Source organism: Calypte anna, chromosome 21 (genome assembly GCF_003957555.1).
Source record: "Calypte anna isolate BGI_N300 chromosome 21, bCalAnn1_v1.p, whole genome shotgun sequence".
Taxonomy (NCBI): domain Eukaryota; kingdom Metazoa; phylum Chordata; class Aves; order Apodiformes; family Trochilidae; genus Calypte; species Calypte anna.
The window spans coordinates 7,538,921-7,556,129 of NC_044266.1; the positions used below are offsets into that span (position 1 = coordinate 7,538,921).

Consider the following 17,209-nt stretch of genomic DNA (forward strand, 5'->3'; position numbering starts at 1 on the left):
AACCTGCCACCAAGTGTCCCTGCTCGCAACCAGATGTGACAGCTGGTCCTCTGGCTTGCAACATCACGGCAGTGGCAAGTGATGAAATCTCGAACTTCCTTCTTTAGAAGTCCCAAGTTGGATGTACGAAGCCAAAATTCACTTTATTAGCCCCGGAGGCTCTGCAGCACATGGCTGAGCATCCTGATGATGCTGTGCCCAGGCATGCAGGTGGGATGTGCAGCGCTGGGACTGGGCTGAGGGTGTGATGGACAAATTACAGACCCTGGTATTCATCCCCACAAGGAGATGATGCTGCATGGGGTTTGGTTTTGAGCTGCTGTGAGTCCATCAGGGTGTCCAGGTGTTGAAGGGAGAGGATGGACGTGTTGGCTTTGCACCAGCAGATCCCCAGCAGCAGCAGTAACTGGGTTTTTTTGCAAACCCATGTGTGTTTTGGGGTCACCAAATGCTTTCTTGAGTGTGACCTGTGTTTTGCAGAGGGACTGGCTGCTTGCACCCGTGGGGGTGGCTGTGGTTGGTCTTCCTGCTCTGACCCAGGTTGTCACCTGGGAACTTGTGTTTTCCCTATAAATTACTCCTTGCAGACATGTACAAGTGGTGCAGGTACTTAGGGTGAGTGCTTGGGTGAACTTTTCTGTGAGAGACCTGGGTGCCAAGCTGGAAAGGTGCTTAAAGATGAAAGGTGATGAGATGTGCTATAAAATACTGGCTCAAGTCATCCTAAAGGCTTGAATCATTATTTTATTTTAATAATGTAATAGTGTTCATTATCTTAATGACCCTTCTGTTTCCCATCCCAGGACAGTGTTGGTCAAAGGTTGGACTGGATGATCTGGAAGGTCTCTTCCAACCAAACACATTCTGTGAATCTGTGTATGTACATTTGTATCTGGGATTTTATATATATATATATTTTTTTTATTATTATTACTTTGTTTTTCTGGGCCAAAACTGTGCAGGTAGGAGGAGGAGGAGGGACGAAGCATTGCTCCATGCTCTTGATGGCCCAGGGTCTCAGCACCAAGATTTTGCATTTTCTCATTTTGCCCCCTTTTTTTTTTGCCCCCTTTTTTTCCTCCCCATTTGCATCACTGTGCAGGGCCTATGAAATCCCCCCTCAGGGTGATCCACCGTGGATCTGAAGTTCTTGGTCCAGAAGGGAGACTTCTTTCTGCCACTGCTGTTGCTAATGCTGCTGCTGACACCCTGGGCACACTTGTATCTTCTGGCCCTTTTGCTGCTCACAATCTGGATTAAAAAAAAAAACCTTGACAAAGCACAAACCATCTTGCCAGTAAACTTGCAAAAGTGGAACAAAAAGCATCTTTCAGCCAAGGTAATAATTCCACCAATGTAAACCTTGTTGTTTATGCTGTGCATTTATTTTTAATGTGGATCCTCTGAAGAGAGGAACACATGTACAGCAGTGGTGTCAGCTGAGTTACATGGGGAAAAAAAAAGGATTTTAAGTGGATGCCTGCTCCAAGGCCAGGAGAAGCAGCCTGGCCAGTGGAGCTGCTCCCAAGAGGAGTTCCAGCGAGGAATTTTTAGGAACCAGAGCTCAAACTTCAGCCCCAAATGCTGTCTGGAGGTGTTCAACACTATTAAAAAACTCCAACAAAATCTTCTTTACGTTGTCTGTTAACACCAATCAACAGTTAAAGCATAAAGGATACGGGATCCAGCAGTGTCATGGAAGCTTAATTCTATTAACTGAAATATAATTAAGAGGCAATTATTGTGGTGTGAATGGTAGCTTGCGTTGATTAGTCTGGGAAATGTTTAAATTATATTTCTTTCACCGCTGCCCACTTGCAGTGGGTTGGGGAGGGGCTGGTTTGAACCAGCAGGTGATGAGGCTCATCCGTGTGGAGCAATGGCTCCTTCCCCTGGGGTGGTCAGGAATTAGAAGCCCACCCCCCAGAAAAAAAAAAAAATTAAAAAGAGGAGGGAAAAATGAAAATGGACAAAACTGCTGTGGAAGTGCTGTTGAATCTGGGAGGTGATTTCCCATAGCAAATCCTGTTGAAAACCTTGATGCAACACAAGAATTTGCCCATGAAGTAATTTCTCAGAAGCAGGAGATGCTGTCATCTCCATCACTTCCCTGAAATGCCAGCTTCTTTCCCAGAAAATCCTTTAAAAACTTGCTGGGAAGAGTCTGGAGGCTTTTGATTTACCTTGAAGCCCATTTCTGGTTTCTTAAGCAAAGACATCAGTGGGAGCCCTGGGAGGGAGTCAGGAAGAGAGCAAGGACCACAGCACATCTGTGTTTTCTGGTTCTAGAGTCTAGCAGAAGTGGAGGGTGTTTCCCCCAAATCTTGGCTGCATCAATTGTGGCTTGTTATTTATATATATTTTTATTATTTTTATTTTTTTTTAAAGAGGTTGTGTTTTGCAACGTATAGATTGCAAAATAGATACATAGTGCAAAAATAAATATACACATACTGCAAAAATAAATGTATTTTTGCAAAGCACACTAATTTGTGTGTGTGTATCTTAAATTATATATAGGAAAGCAAGAATCTGGCAAGAATCTGGGTATCTGGCTGGTCCTGAGCTCAATAATTCAGTTTCTCCATCCAGCCAGCAGTTGGTGCATGGGAAGCATGGTGCTGTGTGTTCCTTTCCAGATTGCACCTGGAGCTTTCTGTAGATCATGGCTTTTAATCTGTCAGGTTTCTCCCTGCATGGGGAGATGAGGACTAAGATGGAGATTATGTTGCTTTGCTGCATGCTTTGGGGAAGGAATGCACCAAGAAACTTTGGAGTTTTCTCACCCTTTCTGACTGGGACCGGAGGGGCATGATGCAGTTTCAGGGAATCAGCACTTTATAGAACGGAGCTTTGGAAGAAGCAGCTGCAAATCTGATTTTTGGGCCATGCCAAAGGACTACTCTGGGATGTTCTGCTACGGAATTCCCCCCAGGCTGCCCTTCCTTGGGCTCATTTCTCCTCCCCAGGGGTGTGCCTGGGATTTTCTTGAGTTCCCACCAAAATGCTGCAGTTTGCAGAAATCCAGCAGGATCAGTGGTTCTCACACAAGCTGCCCAGCCTCCTGCCTCTTCCACAGGTTAATGATTTGCCAGAGCATAGCCCTGTTGTATCACAGCTTGTCATGAAAGGTGAAAATGAATTATCAGGGGGCAAAAAATGGGTCATTAACAGCACCCATTGGTGCTGTGTGGGGCTTTCTTGGCCAGGGTGGATTTGGCACAGTAAATATTATGGTGCCTATGAGCCCCTGACATCTTCCCCCACTTTCCCAGGGGCTGGAGGGGAATTTCTGCAGCATTTCTGCAGCCCCTGGGAAAGGTGCCTTTGGCCTTGGCCACTTCCCACTTCTTGCTTTCTGCCTGAATTTCATGCAAACTTTTTGGACTGCAGTGAAATCCCCAGCCTGGAGCTTGACTGTTCCTCGTTAGTGACTTTATTGCTAAATAATTTACAGAAGGAGGCCTTGCCAGCTTTTTTTTTTTGGATGGGAAGCATTTCAAGTATGCAAAGCAGATTTAATGCCTTCCTGGTGCAGCTGCTGGCCAGGCTGGGTGCAGCCGCTGCTCCCCGTCCCTCTGCTGGCATCACCTCCCTCCTTGCCCTGCACACAGGGATGAAAATACCAAAAATAAATGGAAAAAACCTGCATTTCGTGCTTATCCAGTGCCCAGCAGGCTCCTGATGCTTGGTGGCAGTGGGGAAAGGACCCACCCACAATAGCTTGGAGAGGGGTCAGTTAATTTAATTTTTATTTTGTTTTATTTTGGAGGTAACTGCAAGGGGCATGCTGAGGCCTTTATTTTCTTTCTCCCCATGTCCCAGGGGCATGGTGCAAGCTCAGAAAATCAAGAAGCCCTTTGGCTGATGAACAGGTTTTCTCTGCCTATCCTCAAAGCAGGGGTAAAAGTGTGTTTGCACCCTTGTGTGGGGCATTTAAATGGGGATGTCTGGCTCATGGAGAGGATTGCAGCAGTGATGCATGGCCTGGAAGGTGTTTTGCAGGGAGGGGATAGTGAAAGGAGGCAAGAGCAATGGGTATAATGCGGAAATAAAAGAAAAGCAATTTATTACCTTAAGCAGGGGTCACTGGAGCTTCCCCCAGTGCAGAGGGCACCTGCTGGGATGTGCAAGGTTGCTCCTGCCATGCAGCTGCTTTGAGGGGCAAAATGGTCGCTGGGCATTTATCTGAAAAATTCAAGATTTGGGGATGCTGGTAGAAGTGTTGTATTGCTCTTGCTGCTCTCGCCGTGGTTGTGTTGAGTTTTGTTGGGAACTGAATGTGGGGATGGCTGGAGGCAGGGCTGGGGTGTCTCAGATGGGGCAGGGTGGACACCAGCCCTACCATCACCCTGTTCCTGCGTGCTCCGGATGAGGACCTGGTTCTTGGGTTATCATTCTTATTGGATATTAATATTTATTTTAAATTCTTTTAATACAAACAGACCCAAACCCAATCCCTAGTAGAGGGCCCTCCCCATCACATCCCTCCTCCACCTCTGTTCCCAGGGTGCTGCAAGAACCCTTGCAGATTCTGAGCTGTGCAAAACAGTTTTGCAAGCTGGGGGTGGTGGTGATGGTGATGGTGAAGGTGTCACTACAGCAACATTTGCCCAGGGGTTGGAGCTCCCAGCTGTGCCAGGATCCATCCCTCACTTCCTCACATTGTGTCTCCTCTTCCTCCAGCCCTGCTGAGGGAGGAGGTGGCCCAGCTGCAGGAGGAGGTTCACCTGCTCCGGCAAATGAAGGAAATGCTGACCAAAGACCTGGAGGAGACACATGGCAGCAAGTCACCAGAGGTCCTCTCGGCCACCGAGCTGAAGGTGCAGCTGGCACAGAAGGAGCAGGAGCTGGCACGGGCCAAGGAGGCTCTGCAGGGTAAGGGCTGCATGTTCTTCTCAACCTCCACCTCTCTGCAGGACCTGAAACTTTAAAGAAGTTAAGTGATGAAAGGCAGGGGCAGCTCTGCTCTGGAGCCAGGCTGAGAGAGTTGGGGGTGTTGAGGCTGGAGAAGAGAAGGCTGCAATGGGGAGACCTTAGAGCACCTTCCAGTGCCTGAAGGGGCTCCAGGAAAGCTGGGGAGGGACTTGGGACAAGGGCCTGGAGGGATGGGATGAGGGGGAATGGCTTGGAAGTGGGAGAGAGAGGGGAGATTGAGGTTGGAGATGGGGCAGAAATTGTTTGGGGTGAGGGTGCTGAGCCCCTGTCCCAGGTTTCCCAGAGAAGCTGTGGCTGCCCCATCCCTGGCAGTGTTGAAGGTTGGATGGGACTGGGAGCACCCTGGGCTGGTGGGAGGTGTCCCTGAACGTGGCAGGGGTGGCACTGGGCTTTAAGGTCCTGTAAGAGTTTTCAGCTGCAAGAGGGGAGATGGAGAAATTCTTTGCTGTGAGGGTGGTGATACCCTGGCCCAGGTTGCCCAGAGAAGCTGTGGCAGATGTGGTCCTGAGGGACATGATTCAGTGGTGGCCTTGGACGTGCTGGGCTAATGATTGGGTTCAATGATCTCCAAGGTCTTTTCCAACTAGAACAATTCTGTGATTCTGTGAAACAAGACATTGCAGCTTCTCCTCCCCAAAAACAAACTGGCAGTAAGTCCAGGATGGTTTGGTAGCCAGAGCCCGGGGATGATCCCAAGCAGGGGAAAGCTCTCGTGAATCAAATCCTGGCAGTGCCATGGCTCTGAATATCATCTCAAATCCCCACCATACCGAGGATAACTTCCACTTGTCAGCTCGTGTTTGGGGATTACTAACAGGGGCTGTCAAAAGTTTTCAGGCTCAGAGGCTGCATGGTGACAAGGGGTGGGGGGGATGAGAGCCCCAGCCCTACTGCATCTCCCCCAGTCCAGGATACTGAGATGGCAGGGAACTGGGCTGAGTCTGTATTTGGGGAGGGGATTTCAGAAAATTGTATTTTTAGCCCTCTCTAAGCATTGCTATAAATTAGTAGCAGCCAAAATATCCTCAAAATCTTACCCCTCCTACCCTCTCGATGTCACCAGTGCAGCCTCTGGCAGCAGGAAATGCTTTGGGCTTATAAAACCCTAATTAGAGAAGAAAAAAAAAAGAAACTTAATTAGAGAATATTTGCTCTGTTGCAGACGAGAAGTGCTGCTAAGTGCAAATTACAGAAGAGCTGAACTATTTTAAGATTATTTGCAAAAAAAAAAAAAAGGATAAGAAGTAATCTTGGAAGCTGCAGTGAGGTCATACACAATTCTATGGAGGACAGTATAGAGAAGAAGTGAGTTTGGCTTGAGAATTGAGAGTATTTAAGGAATACATTGTTGGGTTTTATTGAGCTTTTATTGGCCACTCTCTGAGCTGCTGGGATTGGTTTTCCAGGGCTCCTCTGAAGGTGTGATGGCTGAGAAGAGGGAATCTCAGCTTGCTCTTGGAAGGACACATCACAAGAAGCCTTTTAAAATCCATGCTTCTTCCCTCAATGCAATACTGGAAAATGTTTGGGTAATTTGGAAGAACATACCATGCTGGATCTGGCTCCTGGATGCTGCTAATGGCAGAAATTCCATTTCTGGAAAGGAAATCCAAGAGGCTGGAGCTTGCCAGTGGGATAATTACACAGAGCAAACCTGGTTTCTGTTTCCTTTCTGAGTGCCAAGGTGGAGATCTCAGGATGGCTTTCCCTAATGCTCAGGAAGGCATCAGCTGACTTCATACCTGCTCCTCAGATAGGTTGGAGCTTGGTCTCCTCCCTCCTAAATGCAGAGCTTAGAGCTGTGAGCCTGGGGAAGTTTTTGGGGTGGCAGAAGCCTTGCTGCAGCAAGGGCCTAGGTGACAAGGGAATGGGTGCATGGATGTCCCAGCAGATGGATATCTTTTCTCAGGGTTGACTAACAGTAGGACAAGGGTTATAAGCTGGAGTATAAATATATATGGAGTGGTTCTGTATAAATATAAGGAAGAATTTTTTCACTGTGAGGGTGGCAGAGCCCTGGCCCAGGCTGCCCAGGGAGGTTGTGGAGTCTCTTTCCCTGGAGACATTCAGAACCCACAGGATCTGTTCCTGTGTGACTGCTGCAGGTGACTCTGCTCTGGCAGGGGTTTGGGCTCAGTGATCTTTTGAGGTCCCTTCCAATCTCTAACTTTCTGTGATTCTGTGGTGTCCTAGCAGATGGATGTCCCAGCCATGGACCTTCCCAAGGAAGCCCTCTCCATTAAGGGGACACAGGAGGAAACAGTACAGAAACCCCTCAGTGCTCCTTTGAGGACCCACCTTAGCCTCACAGCCATGGGCATTGGTCACTTTGTCCTGGCCATGGGGGAGGCTGATTTGGAAGGGCCATGGCCTTGTTGCAGGGTGTTTCCAGGTAAATTCTCCCCAAGGCGAATACCTCTAATGATTTCCTGAAATTCAGCTCTGCACCCGAATTTCCTGCCTGTGCCCAACCTCTGCAAGCCCAGGCGTGAGTGGAGGCTCTGCCTGACACCTCCAGTGGTAAAATCTCTGCAGATGGGGACGAGCGCCCGCGCGCCTGCTGGATGACAAAGTGAGGAGCGGTGCTGCAGCCCTGCGTGGGGCTGACCCAATTTCTGGCTTAGTCATGATGACAGCAGCTGAATTTCATGGTTGCAATGGAGGAAAAGGAGAAGTTAAGTCAGTGTTGATGGGACAGGAAGGGTTCACACCTTCCTCCTTCCTCTTGCACAGGGCTTGAGTGTTGCTCCCTGAGGAAGCCTTTCCCCAAGTTAGAAAAGAAGTATATGATTCGGGAAGGGATCAACTCAGCTTGGAATGTATTCATGGCATGAAAATCCACATTGCACAGGCTGAGAGAAGTCCTGGAAATTGAAGGGAGTGGCATTTCAGAGGTGGGCTGCATCCACTGCTGTCTCCCTGGCTTGTGTTTGGGCTCTGCTGCTTTGTCCCTGGAGCAGGGATGCTGTTTCTGTGGTCCAAACATGGTTGTTTTCCATCGAGTATCACATTACCAAGGCTATCAAACTAATTACCTGTATTCCCTCTGAGCAAACCTGGGTTAGGTGGTGTGACCACCACCGCCTTATTTTCCCTTAATTTGCTAGTGTGACTTTTGGAGGGGGGGAGATGGTATTTGTAGCAGCCTCATCCTACTGGGAAGGTGTCTGGTGTTAGCATGGGGCAGCTGATTCACACCTGGCTCATCAGGGCCAGACCTGGGCCATGGGCTGGTAGCACCTTGGTGGTGACACCTTCAGTGGTCTGAGGCTGGTGCATGAGATGTCAGCTTGGTGGGTGAAGCTGGAAACAGAAGGTGCTGAGGGGACATTTTTAATTGTTTGGGCTGTGAGAGGACTCAGAGGTCCCATTACAGCTCTGCCTCTGCCATCCTTCTCCTGAAGGAGCGATGCTCAGGGCACGGATCAGGTGGCAGGAGGTGGAAGCTCAAGTGACAGGAAAGAGAGGAACGTGGGAGGTGATGAGGAGAGCTGAGGGGGGTTCACATTGCTGTTCCCCACCAGGCTTTCCCATCACTGGCTGGTACAGAGCCCAGGGCGGGAGCTGATGGGTTCCCCCTCTATTTTTGCTGTGAGTTTTGGGTGGGAGGGATAAATTAATCATGCAAAGGAGCTGCACAAGAAACACTTCACACTCGTGGAATGAGCTTAGGATTTCTTGTTTTGGGTTTATAACCAGGTGGGGGGTTTTGCCAGAGCCCACTGACTCTATTTCAATATTCCTGGATGGCTGGGCTACAGAAACCCAGCCCTGCATCATGGGAATAAAGCAAAAAGCCATTTCTCCTCAATGGTTGACCTCATGAGCAGTGAAAACTTGCTTGATCCCTCCTTGGCTCCTCCTGCCATCACACCAGAGATGGCAATGGCTCATATTCCCCAGCTGAGTAATTAGCAGGGCTCATTTGGGCCGTGCAGCCAGCAGTGCCTGCTCCAGGAGCTCTGGCAGCTCCCATTGCTCACTTTTGCATAACTTTTTCTCCTGCCTCTTTCGATTAATTTCCAATTAATTGGGTTTGGAATGAAGTTCTCCAGACACTGATAAATCTTTGGAGCTCATCAGGTTTGGAGAGGGAGAGTGGTGGTAATGGAGAGGAGGGGGACACAAGTGTGTTAATTGCAGGAAATCTCTTGAATATGAACTGAAGCAAATGGTAAATTGTTGGGGCAGTGGGACAAAACCTGCTCTTGCAGTGCCCTAAGTCCTTCAGCTTCTTGCAGGATTGGCTGGCATGAATATTGGGAAATATTCAGTGTTGGGAAATGGTAAGAGCTCTTCTCCTAGTAATACTTGTGAGCATTTTTTTGTTTTTTGGTTTTTTTTTTTGGCAAGAGATGAAATGTTTTCCCTAAATCTGGGAGGACCCCGAGTGGTGCCATTGATTAAAGCAGGTTGGCTGCTACAGGAGACCTCCTATTTAATTAAATTCATTAGTAACCTTCAGTTGTCTCCAGCATGAGAGAGTGTGGATGTGGCTAAAACTTCTAGAAGAGCCTCTCAGCATTCTCAAGGAAATTATATATTTATATGTATATAAATATGTCAGAAAGTGTTCAAAGGCTTGAACACAGAGGGGTTTACGTTAATGTGTTATCCTACAGGGATAAGGTTGAGATTGAGCCTGCCTGGGAAGGGTTCCAAGGGCTGAAACTCCCGCTCTAGAGCCCAAACTTCTCCTCTCTTCTCCTGTCTTCAAGCTCCAGTCAGTAACTTCAGTTCCCAACCTCTCCAGCTCCAACCCCAGCTCTGTTGACTCTCATCATTTGGGCTTCTTTTTTCAGCAAGTTTTTAGTTCATGTGGCTGGGCAGGGGGGAGGCAACAGGAAAAGGGCTTTTTAAAAATGTAAGACATGGTCTGGCTGTGATTATTTTTAGAGTTTCTGTAGTAATTTCCCAAGCTAGGGGGAAAAAAAATAAATAAGGCAAGTCATGGTGGTGGAAGGGGCTGAGAAGTCCCAGGAGGGGTCACATTCATTGAAGTGGGCAAGGAGGAGTCACAAGGGCTCCCTGTCATGGGACAAGGTAAATTGTTGTGGCATTCCTCAGCTGGATTGATGTTTTTGTGGGTTTTGCTTTACCTCAGGGGCAGGAAATGCCAAAATCATTGTGGATTTCTCTAATCTCATAGAAATGGGTGGGAGCTGTGTGTGGGGATGGGTCCCACTCATCACAGTGCTGTCATCTTCCAGCAGCTTTGGTAATACAGACAGCTCTTGGTAGCTTCGGGGTGGATTTTTTGGGTTGGTTTGGGGGGGGTTAGGATTTTTTGGCCTATATAGGGGTGACTTGCAAGGTTCCTGCAAGTGCAGGGAGTGCTGCAGGGCAGAGAGTGTTTCAGGCCATCCCAGTCCTTCTGGAACAGCATTTCCTCAGGGTGGAAAAGTATTTGAAGTCTTTCCTGTCATGGAAACTAATATTTGTACAGTTAAGTCCTCAACTGGGTGTTGTTTTGGTGGGATGTATACAGAGCAGGGAGCTGGAAGGCATTTCTGCAGCGCTGTCAAGGCTGGGCAAAGCACTTAAGGTGCAGAAATTACTGGAATCACTTAGCCAGTGTGGTGTTCCTGTAAATGTCCCTGGTTTTACTGGATTTACAGGAAGCTGTCCCTGTCTGTGGTGGGCCAGCACCCCTTGGTGGTCCACAAGCATTTCTTGATGGTGCAGGGGAGAGGGAAGACCCAAAGCTCTTGGTTTTCTCTTGGGACTTGTGAACCTTCCCCATCCCATCCCCTGGTGCCCTCGGTCCCCCCCCAGCCTCCCACTTTGTCGTCTTGTCCCCCCAGAGCATCATTGAGCTGGAAGGGAACACTCAGGGAGACATGTCCTGGCTCATGGGAGCGCAGCAGGAATCTGCCTGGCTGCTAAAAATATACCAATTGTGGTTTATTTATCCTGGCAAGGGAGCAACAGGTTTTCCTGCCCTGGGCCCTGAGCCTGCAGCCACGGTTTTGTTCCTGAACCTCCTTTTCTAGGGTTTGAGCTGCTCCATGGTACTGGGAGATGATGCGGAGCCATTGCAGGGATGTGATGGGTGCTCTGGGGGGCTGCTAGGTGCAGGAATGGAGGGACTCATAGAATAACTTGGAAATAATAAATTGGAAAGGACCTCTAAACGTCATCAAGCCCAAGCCCCCTGCAGTCAGCAGGGCCACCCTCAACCAGATCAGAGTGCTCAGAGCCTCCTTCAGCCTCACCTTGAATATCTCCAGGGATGAGGCTTCCACCACGCCCCTGGGCAACCCTCATGGTACAGAGCTTTTTCCTAACATCCAATGTAAATCTCCTCTTCTCTGATTTAAACCCATTGCCCCTCATCCTGTCACTCCAGGCCCTTGCTAACAGTCTCTCTCCACCCTTCCTGAAGCCTCTCTAGATAGCAGAGGGGGCATCTGCTCCCAGCCCCTGGGCTCAGCATTTTGTTGCCTTTTCCCTTGGAAAGAAACAATGGCAGTGAAGGCAAAGGAGCTGCTGTGTCCCTTGTCCTCAAGCCCCTGCTCTCTCCCACAGCCATGAAAGCCGACCGCAAGCGGCTGAAGGTGGAGAAGACCGACCTGGTGAGCCAGATGCAGCAGCTCTACGCCACACTGGAGAGCCGCGAGGAGCAGCTCCGCGACTTCATCCGCAACTACGAGCAGCACAGGAAAGTGAGTGTGGGAACACAGTGGGAATCCCCCTCTCCTGGAGTGGGATTGGCACAAAAAGAATTGGGGACAAAAAAATCCCCACATCTCCAGCTGACCTCTTGTAAGGGGGCAGATGCTGCTCTGCTGGAGCACAGCAGGTTGGCGGTGAATAAATGGGCTTTGGAGAAGGGCCTGGAGGGATGGGATGAGGGGAAATGGCTTGGAACTGGGAGAGGGGAGATTGAGGTTGGGCATTGGGAAGAAATTGTTTGGGGTGAGAGTGCTGAGCCCCTGTCCCAGGTTTCCCAGAGAAGCTGTGGTTGCCCCATCCCTGGCAGTGTTGGAGGTTGGATGGGGCTTGGAGCCCCCTGGGCTGGTGGGAGGTGTCCTTGAATGTGGCAGGGGTGACACTGGATGATCTTCAAAGTCCCTTTCAATCCAAACCAGTCTGGGATTCTGTGAGAGGAAATCAGGCCATCAAGCGAGATTTAGGAAATTTGATGTCATTTTAGCCAGCTACATGGTAAGCATAACTTTTGGGGGGACTGGCTGTGTCTTGCAGCTCCCTGCTTCTCCCCCTGCAGTCACAGGCTCTCGTGACACCCAAAGGTGCAGCAGTCATGTGGCCCTGAAGGTGTCATGGGAGAAGGATTTGTAGTAGTACATCAGGTTTCTCCATCTTGCTGACCACCTCATGTCCCCACAGGAGAGCGAGGATGCGGTGAAAGCCCTGGCCAAGGAGAAGGACCTCCTGGAGAGGGAGAAGTGGGAGCTGAGACGACAAGCCAAGGAGGCCACCGACCACGCCAGCTCCCTCCGCTCCCAGCTCGACCTGAAGGACAACCGCATGAAGGAGCTGGAGGCTGAGCTGGCCATGGTGAGCTCCACAAGGCAGCAGGCACAGCTCGAGGTGCTGGGCTCAGCAGCTTGAGGGCTTGAAACAACCCAACTTTGCAGAACTTAAATATTTTTTCTGAAGTTAAATGTTTCTTGCTGAACTTAAATGTTTCTTGTGAAGTGTTTGCTGCATTGGTTGCACTACTGCAGTGCTGGCAGAAGCAAAATGCATCACTAGAAAGGAGCTAAACATCCCTATTGCAGGGAGCAGCACAGTTTGGGGATTTATTTACAAAGGGATTTATTTACCAAATATGGTGCAGTTTAGTGCTGCTGCTCCAGGAGATGTTGATATGGTTAATACAGTTTTTCTCCCCAGCCATCACCACCTTGACGTCGCTTGTGATAGGACAAGAGGAGATGGGTTCAGGTTGCTCCAGGGGAGGTTTGGATTAGGTTTTAGGAAAGATTTCTTCACTGAAAGAGTGGTGAAGTGTTGGAGCAGGCTGCCCAGGGATGTGGTGGAGTCACCATCAAACAACGGGTATTGCGTATTCAAACAATGGGTGGATGAGGGGCTTCAGGAGATGATGTTAGTGGTTAAGGTGGTGTAGGACTGAGGGTTGGACTCAGTGACCTTGAGGAAGGTCCCTTCCAACCAGGATGATCCTACCATCCCTTCCCCAGGCCAAGCAGTCCCTTGCCACGCTGACCAAGGACGTCCCCAAGCGCCATTCCTTGGCCATGCCAGGCGAGACGGTGCTGAACGGCAACCAGGAGTGGGTGATGCAGGCTGACCTCCCGCTGACCGCCGCCATCCGGCAGAGCCAGCAGACCCTCTACCACTCCCACCCCCAGCACGCGGCTGACAGGCAAGGTGAGCCCCCAGCACCAATCCTGCCAGGAGCTGGGGAGGGACTACGGGATGGACTGCGTCCAAAATGCTGAGCCCGGGGGCTGGGCTGGGAGCAGATGCCCCAGCAGATGTCCCCTCTGCTATCTAGAGAGGCTTCAGGAAGGGTGGAGAGGGACTGTTAGCAAGGGCCTGGAGTGACAGGGTGAGGGGCCATGGGTTTAAATTAGAGATGTTAGGGAAAAGCTCTGTACCATGAGGGTGGTGGAACAATGGCACAGGTTGCCCAGGGGCATGGTGGAAGCCTCATCCCTGGAGATATTCAAGGTGAGGCTCAAGGAGGTTCTGAGCACCCTGATCTAGTTGAGGGTGTCCCTGCTGACTGCAGGGGGGTTGGGCTTGATGATGTTTAGAGGTCCTCTCCAACCCAAATTATTCTATGATTCCATAACACAGATCCATGCGGGCAGCCAAACCCATTTTGGGAGCTGCTCTGATCCTTCAGAGAGCGGGAAAAAGCAACACCCCAAAAATGAGATTTCTTTTTTTCTTTTTTTTTTTTTCATTTTGGATGCTTTGCCTTGGGGTTGGGGTTTACTGGCATGGTGTTAACTCCATGGTGTGTGTGTGTCTTCTGCTGCCTTCCAGGGGTCAGAGTGAGTCCTTGCCACTCCCGGCAGCCGTCCATCATCTCCGATGCTTCGGCGGCTGAGGGCGACCGATCCTCCACGCCGAGTGACATCAACTCCCCCCGCCACAGAACACACTCCCTCTGCAATGTAAGGCACCAGGCATGGGGAGGGGTCCCTGCTCTCAGCTGAGTTTCACCTGGGACACACACACACAGACACACACACGCATACAGACACACACATGGGCTCAGAGGATGCTTAGGATCCTCTGCTTCCCAAAATGATGCTGCTCACAGGTGGGGTGCAGGTGGTGTGCTGAGCTATGGGGCTGCTTTCCTGTGGGGTTTGATCCTTAGCCATCTGGCTGCCAGAATAAGCTGCTTTTTAGCTACTGAGGTTGGGGGGTGTCCCAGGCTGTGTTGGGGCTGATTCCATTGGATCCTTCTTGTTTTGCTGCAGGGGGACAGTCCTGGTCCAGTACAGAAGAACTTGCACAATCCAATTGTACAGGTAGGGCACAAAAATCCATTAAAAAAACCTCATTGGGGAGCAACTCCTGTGCTGGAGACTGATTTAGAGAGCTCAGAGACACTGATTTGTTTAGGTTTTTTAATGGAAGAGCAGAAGCCACCCTGAATTCTAAGCCTGGGCTGGCTGAGGTTTCTGGAGTTTGCCCCAAAATCCAGGTAGTGGGATTCCTGTGCTTAGGGCCCATCAGAGTGTTGATTTTTGTAAGTCCTCCATCATGTTATTTTCTGTGTTTGACCCTAAAATGGTCAGTCTGTGAGCTAGGACCTTGCTCCAAGCATCCATAACATCCCTGGAGCTGAAAAACCCTGAACTAGCTGGCTTAAAAAGCCAAAATCTCAGAAATAACCAGTTGAATTAAGCAACCAAAATCCCAGAAGTGTGGAGAAAGGGGCCCAAATTCCTGGGAAATTTCACCCCAGTTATTTCAGGAATACTTGGGGTTTCTGGTCCAGGACTTTTAATGTTGCTTTGGAGCTGGACCTGAGTATTTTTTGGGTCCTGGATCCTGGGCTTGATCAGGGTGGGATGGAGGGGTGGTGGCTGACTGAAAAGCTCATTGGCCAACCCCGTATCTTCTCCCCACAGTCTCTAGAGGACCTGGAAGACCAAAAACGGAAAAAGAAGAAAGAAAAGATGGGCTTTGGCTCCATCTCCAGGGTGTTTGCCCGGGGGAAGCAGCGTAAGTCCCTCGACCCCGGCCTCTTCGACGGGACGGCCCCCGACTACTACATCGAGGAGGATGCGGACTGGTGACTCCCCCCTGGCCTCACCACCCCCCTGTACATACCCCCCTCCGTGGACGTGTCACCTCTTGTCTTGGGAGCGTTGCAGCAATGTTGTAACTTCAGTTTTTTTGGTTTTTTTTTTTTTTTTGTGTTGTTCCACACTGATAACTCCTTCGTTGTTGCTTCAGTTGGTCAGTTTGGGTTGGTTGTTTTGTTGTTGTTCTTTTTGTACTTATATCCTCTTTTTTTGTTGTTGTTGGGTGTTTTTTTTTTTTAGTTTTTTTTGTTTGTTTTTTGTTTTTTGATGAAACTTGAAACTTGAAGGACTGCTGTGTCTATGTAAATACCAGAAATATTGTGCACTTTGTGCTCGTGACGTCTCTTGTCCGAAACCGCGCTCTTCTCCGGGGGATGTCCTCACCTGGGGATGAAGGACCTGCCCAGCTGAGGGACCTTAGAGAGAAAACACACACACACACACACACAAAAAAGAAAAAAAAAAAAGAAAAAAAAAAGAAATATCTCCTTCACCGTGATGTCTTCCTGGCCAAGCCCTGTGGAGGCAACACGGGCTGGCTGGAACGCCTGCCAGTCTGGAAAGAAGTGTTTTAACGTTCCTTTTTAGTTGTTTTAATTTATTTGCACAAACCCAGAGGAGCTATTCTAACTAAATTATTGCAGAAGGGGTTGTTGGGTTGGGTTTTTTTTTTTTTTGGGGGGGGGGGTTGGTTTGTTGTTGTTTTTTTTTTTCTATTTTTCCAAGTTGGTTGGGATGGGGAGGAGGAAGGATGTGTTTGTACTGTATTATCCTGGGAAGCTGCTGCCCGGAGGGTGAGGGGGGGTGGGGAGGAAGGGAAGAAGCTGGAGTTGTGGACCCCTCTCTGCCCTGGGTTCCCTCGTCCACAGATGCCCCAGGAGCACTTAACATCTTGGAAAAGAAAAACTTCAATCATAACATTTTCAATGAATTTTCAGGGTTGGAAGGGACCTTTAAGATCATGTAGTTCCAGCCCTCCTTCCACGGGGGGGTTGGAAGCCGAATCATTCCTGGGAAATCAGACCAGGGGGTGGGGAGCTTTGCCTGCTTTTTTAATTTTTTTTTTAATGTAATGGCCATCAGGGGCATGTGGGGGAGGTTGGGGCAATCGGTACGAGTCCCCACCAGGGAGGTTTTTCTGCTGCCAGGGTGGTTTTTAAGCTCAAGCAGAGCTTGTGCTTCCAAATCCCTTGGAAATGCCCCAAAATCCAACCCCCCCCCCCCAGCATGGTGGCTGCTTCCCCTCTCCACTAACCCACCCTGTGCTCTGCTTATGCCAAGATAAGTACCTTATGCTTTACTGCTTATGATATAATTTTAAGCTCTTAAACAAAAAAATGTATTAAGATTTATTTAATGATGCTCTAATAGTGTTTTGTTTTGTTTTCTAAGCTCTGTTCCAATAATTACGCCCTTCTTGAAAAAGGAGTTGTTTTTATTTTTGGTTTTAAATCACCTGACAGAGCCACTGCTGGGGATCCCTATGCCCGGGATGATGGGGAGAAGCCATTGGGGGGGCAAGCAGAGGGACCCCCACCCCAGGCAGAGACCTGGGATGGCCAGGCAGGGTTTGCCCCGTGGCATTTTTGTCTGCAGAGAAGCATTTTTATATGTTCTGTTGTTTTATTTTGGGGGGGGGGGGGGGTATTTTTTTGTTGTTCTTGAGTTTTTATAATTTAAACCACCAGACCAGATGAGCAATCTCCTTGTTATCCAGTAGTTTCCTTTGCATTTCAGCTTTTTTGTAAATTAGGAAATAATTCTAAAAATTACTAAGAGGATGATTTATTTAAAAGAGAACTTGGATAAATAGCATATGAATGATGGGTAACACTAGATTTAACTTTTCCCCCGTCTGGGTGGGGGAGAATCCTTGAAGGCATGGATGCAAATATAAAATTATAAAAGATCTAAATAAAGCTTATTTTAAAGTATGGATGAACTCCATGTTATTTAATCACTTGCCTGATGGAGATCCAGAGCTTATGCCCAGTGGTGGCACCAGGCAGAAG

The 17,209-nt window shown here is 49.1% G+C and overlaps 1 protein-coding gene across 3 annotated transcripts in view; it reads left to right on the forward strand.

The window, feature by feature from the left end:
* The window catches only part of KAZN (kazrin, periplakin interacting protein), a 73,235-nt gene extending 57,401 nt beyond the window's left edge, over positions 1–15,834 (forward strand). Inside the window, exons 3-9 of one of the 3 annotated variants that reach the window (XM_030463806.1) lie at positions 4,687–4,878; positions 11,467–11,603; positions 12,289–12,459; positions 13,107–13,296; positions 13,921–14,051; positions 14,364–14,414; positions 15,021–15,834. In XM_030463806.1, coding sequence (XP_030319666.1) covers positions 4,687–4,878; positions 11,467–11,603; positions 12,289–12,459; positions 13,107–13,296; positions 13,921–14,051; positions 14,364–14,414; positions 15,021–15,188 — 1,040 coding nt within the window. In that variant the 3' untranslated portion in view covers positions 15,189–15,834. The remainder of the gene's footprint in view (positions 1–4,686; positions 4,879–11,466; positions 11,604–12,288; positions 12,460–13,106; positions 13,297–13,920; positions 14,052–14,363; positions 14,415–15,020) is intronic. The other 2 variants (XM_030463807.1, XM_030463808.1) reach the window with 2 other exon arrangements.
* The last annotated feature ends 1,375 nt before the right edge of the window (positions 15,835–17,209 follow it).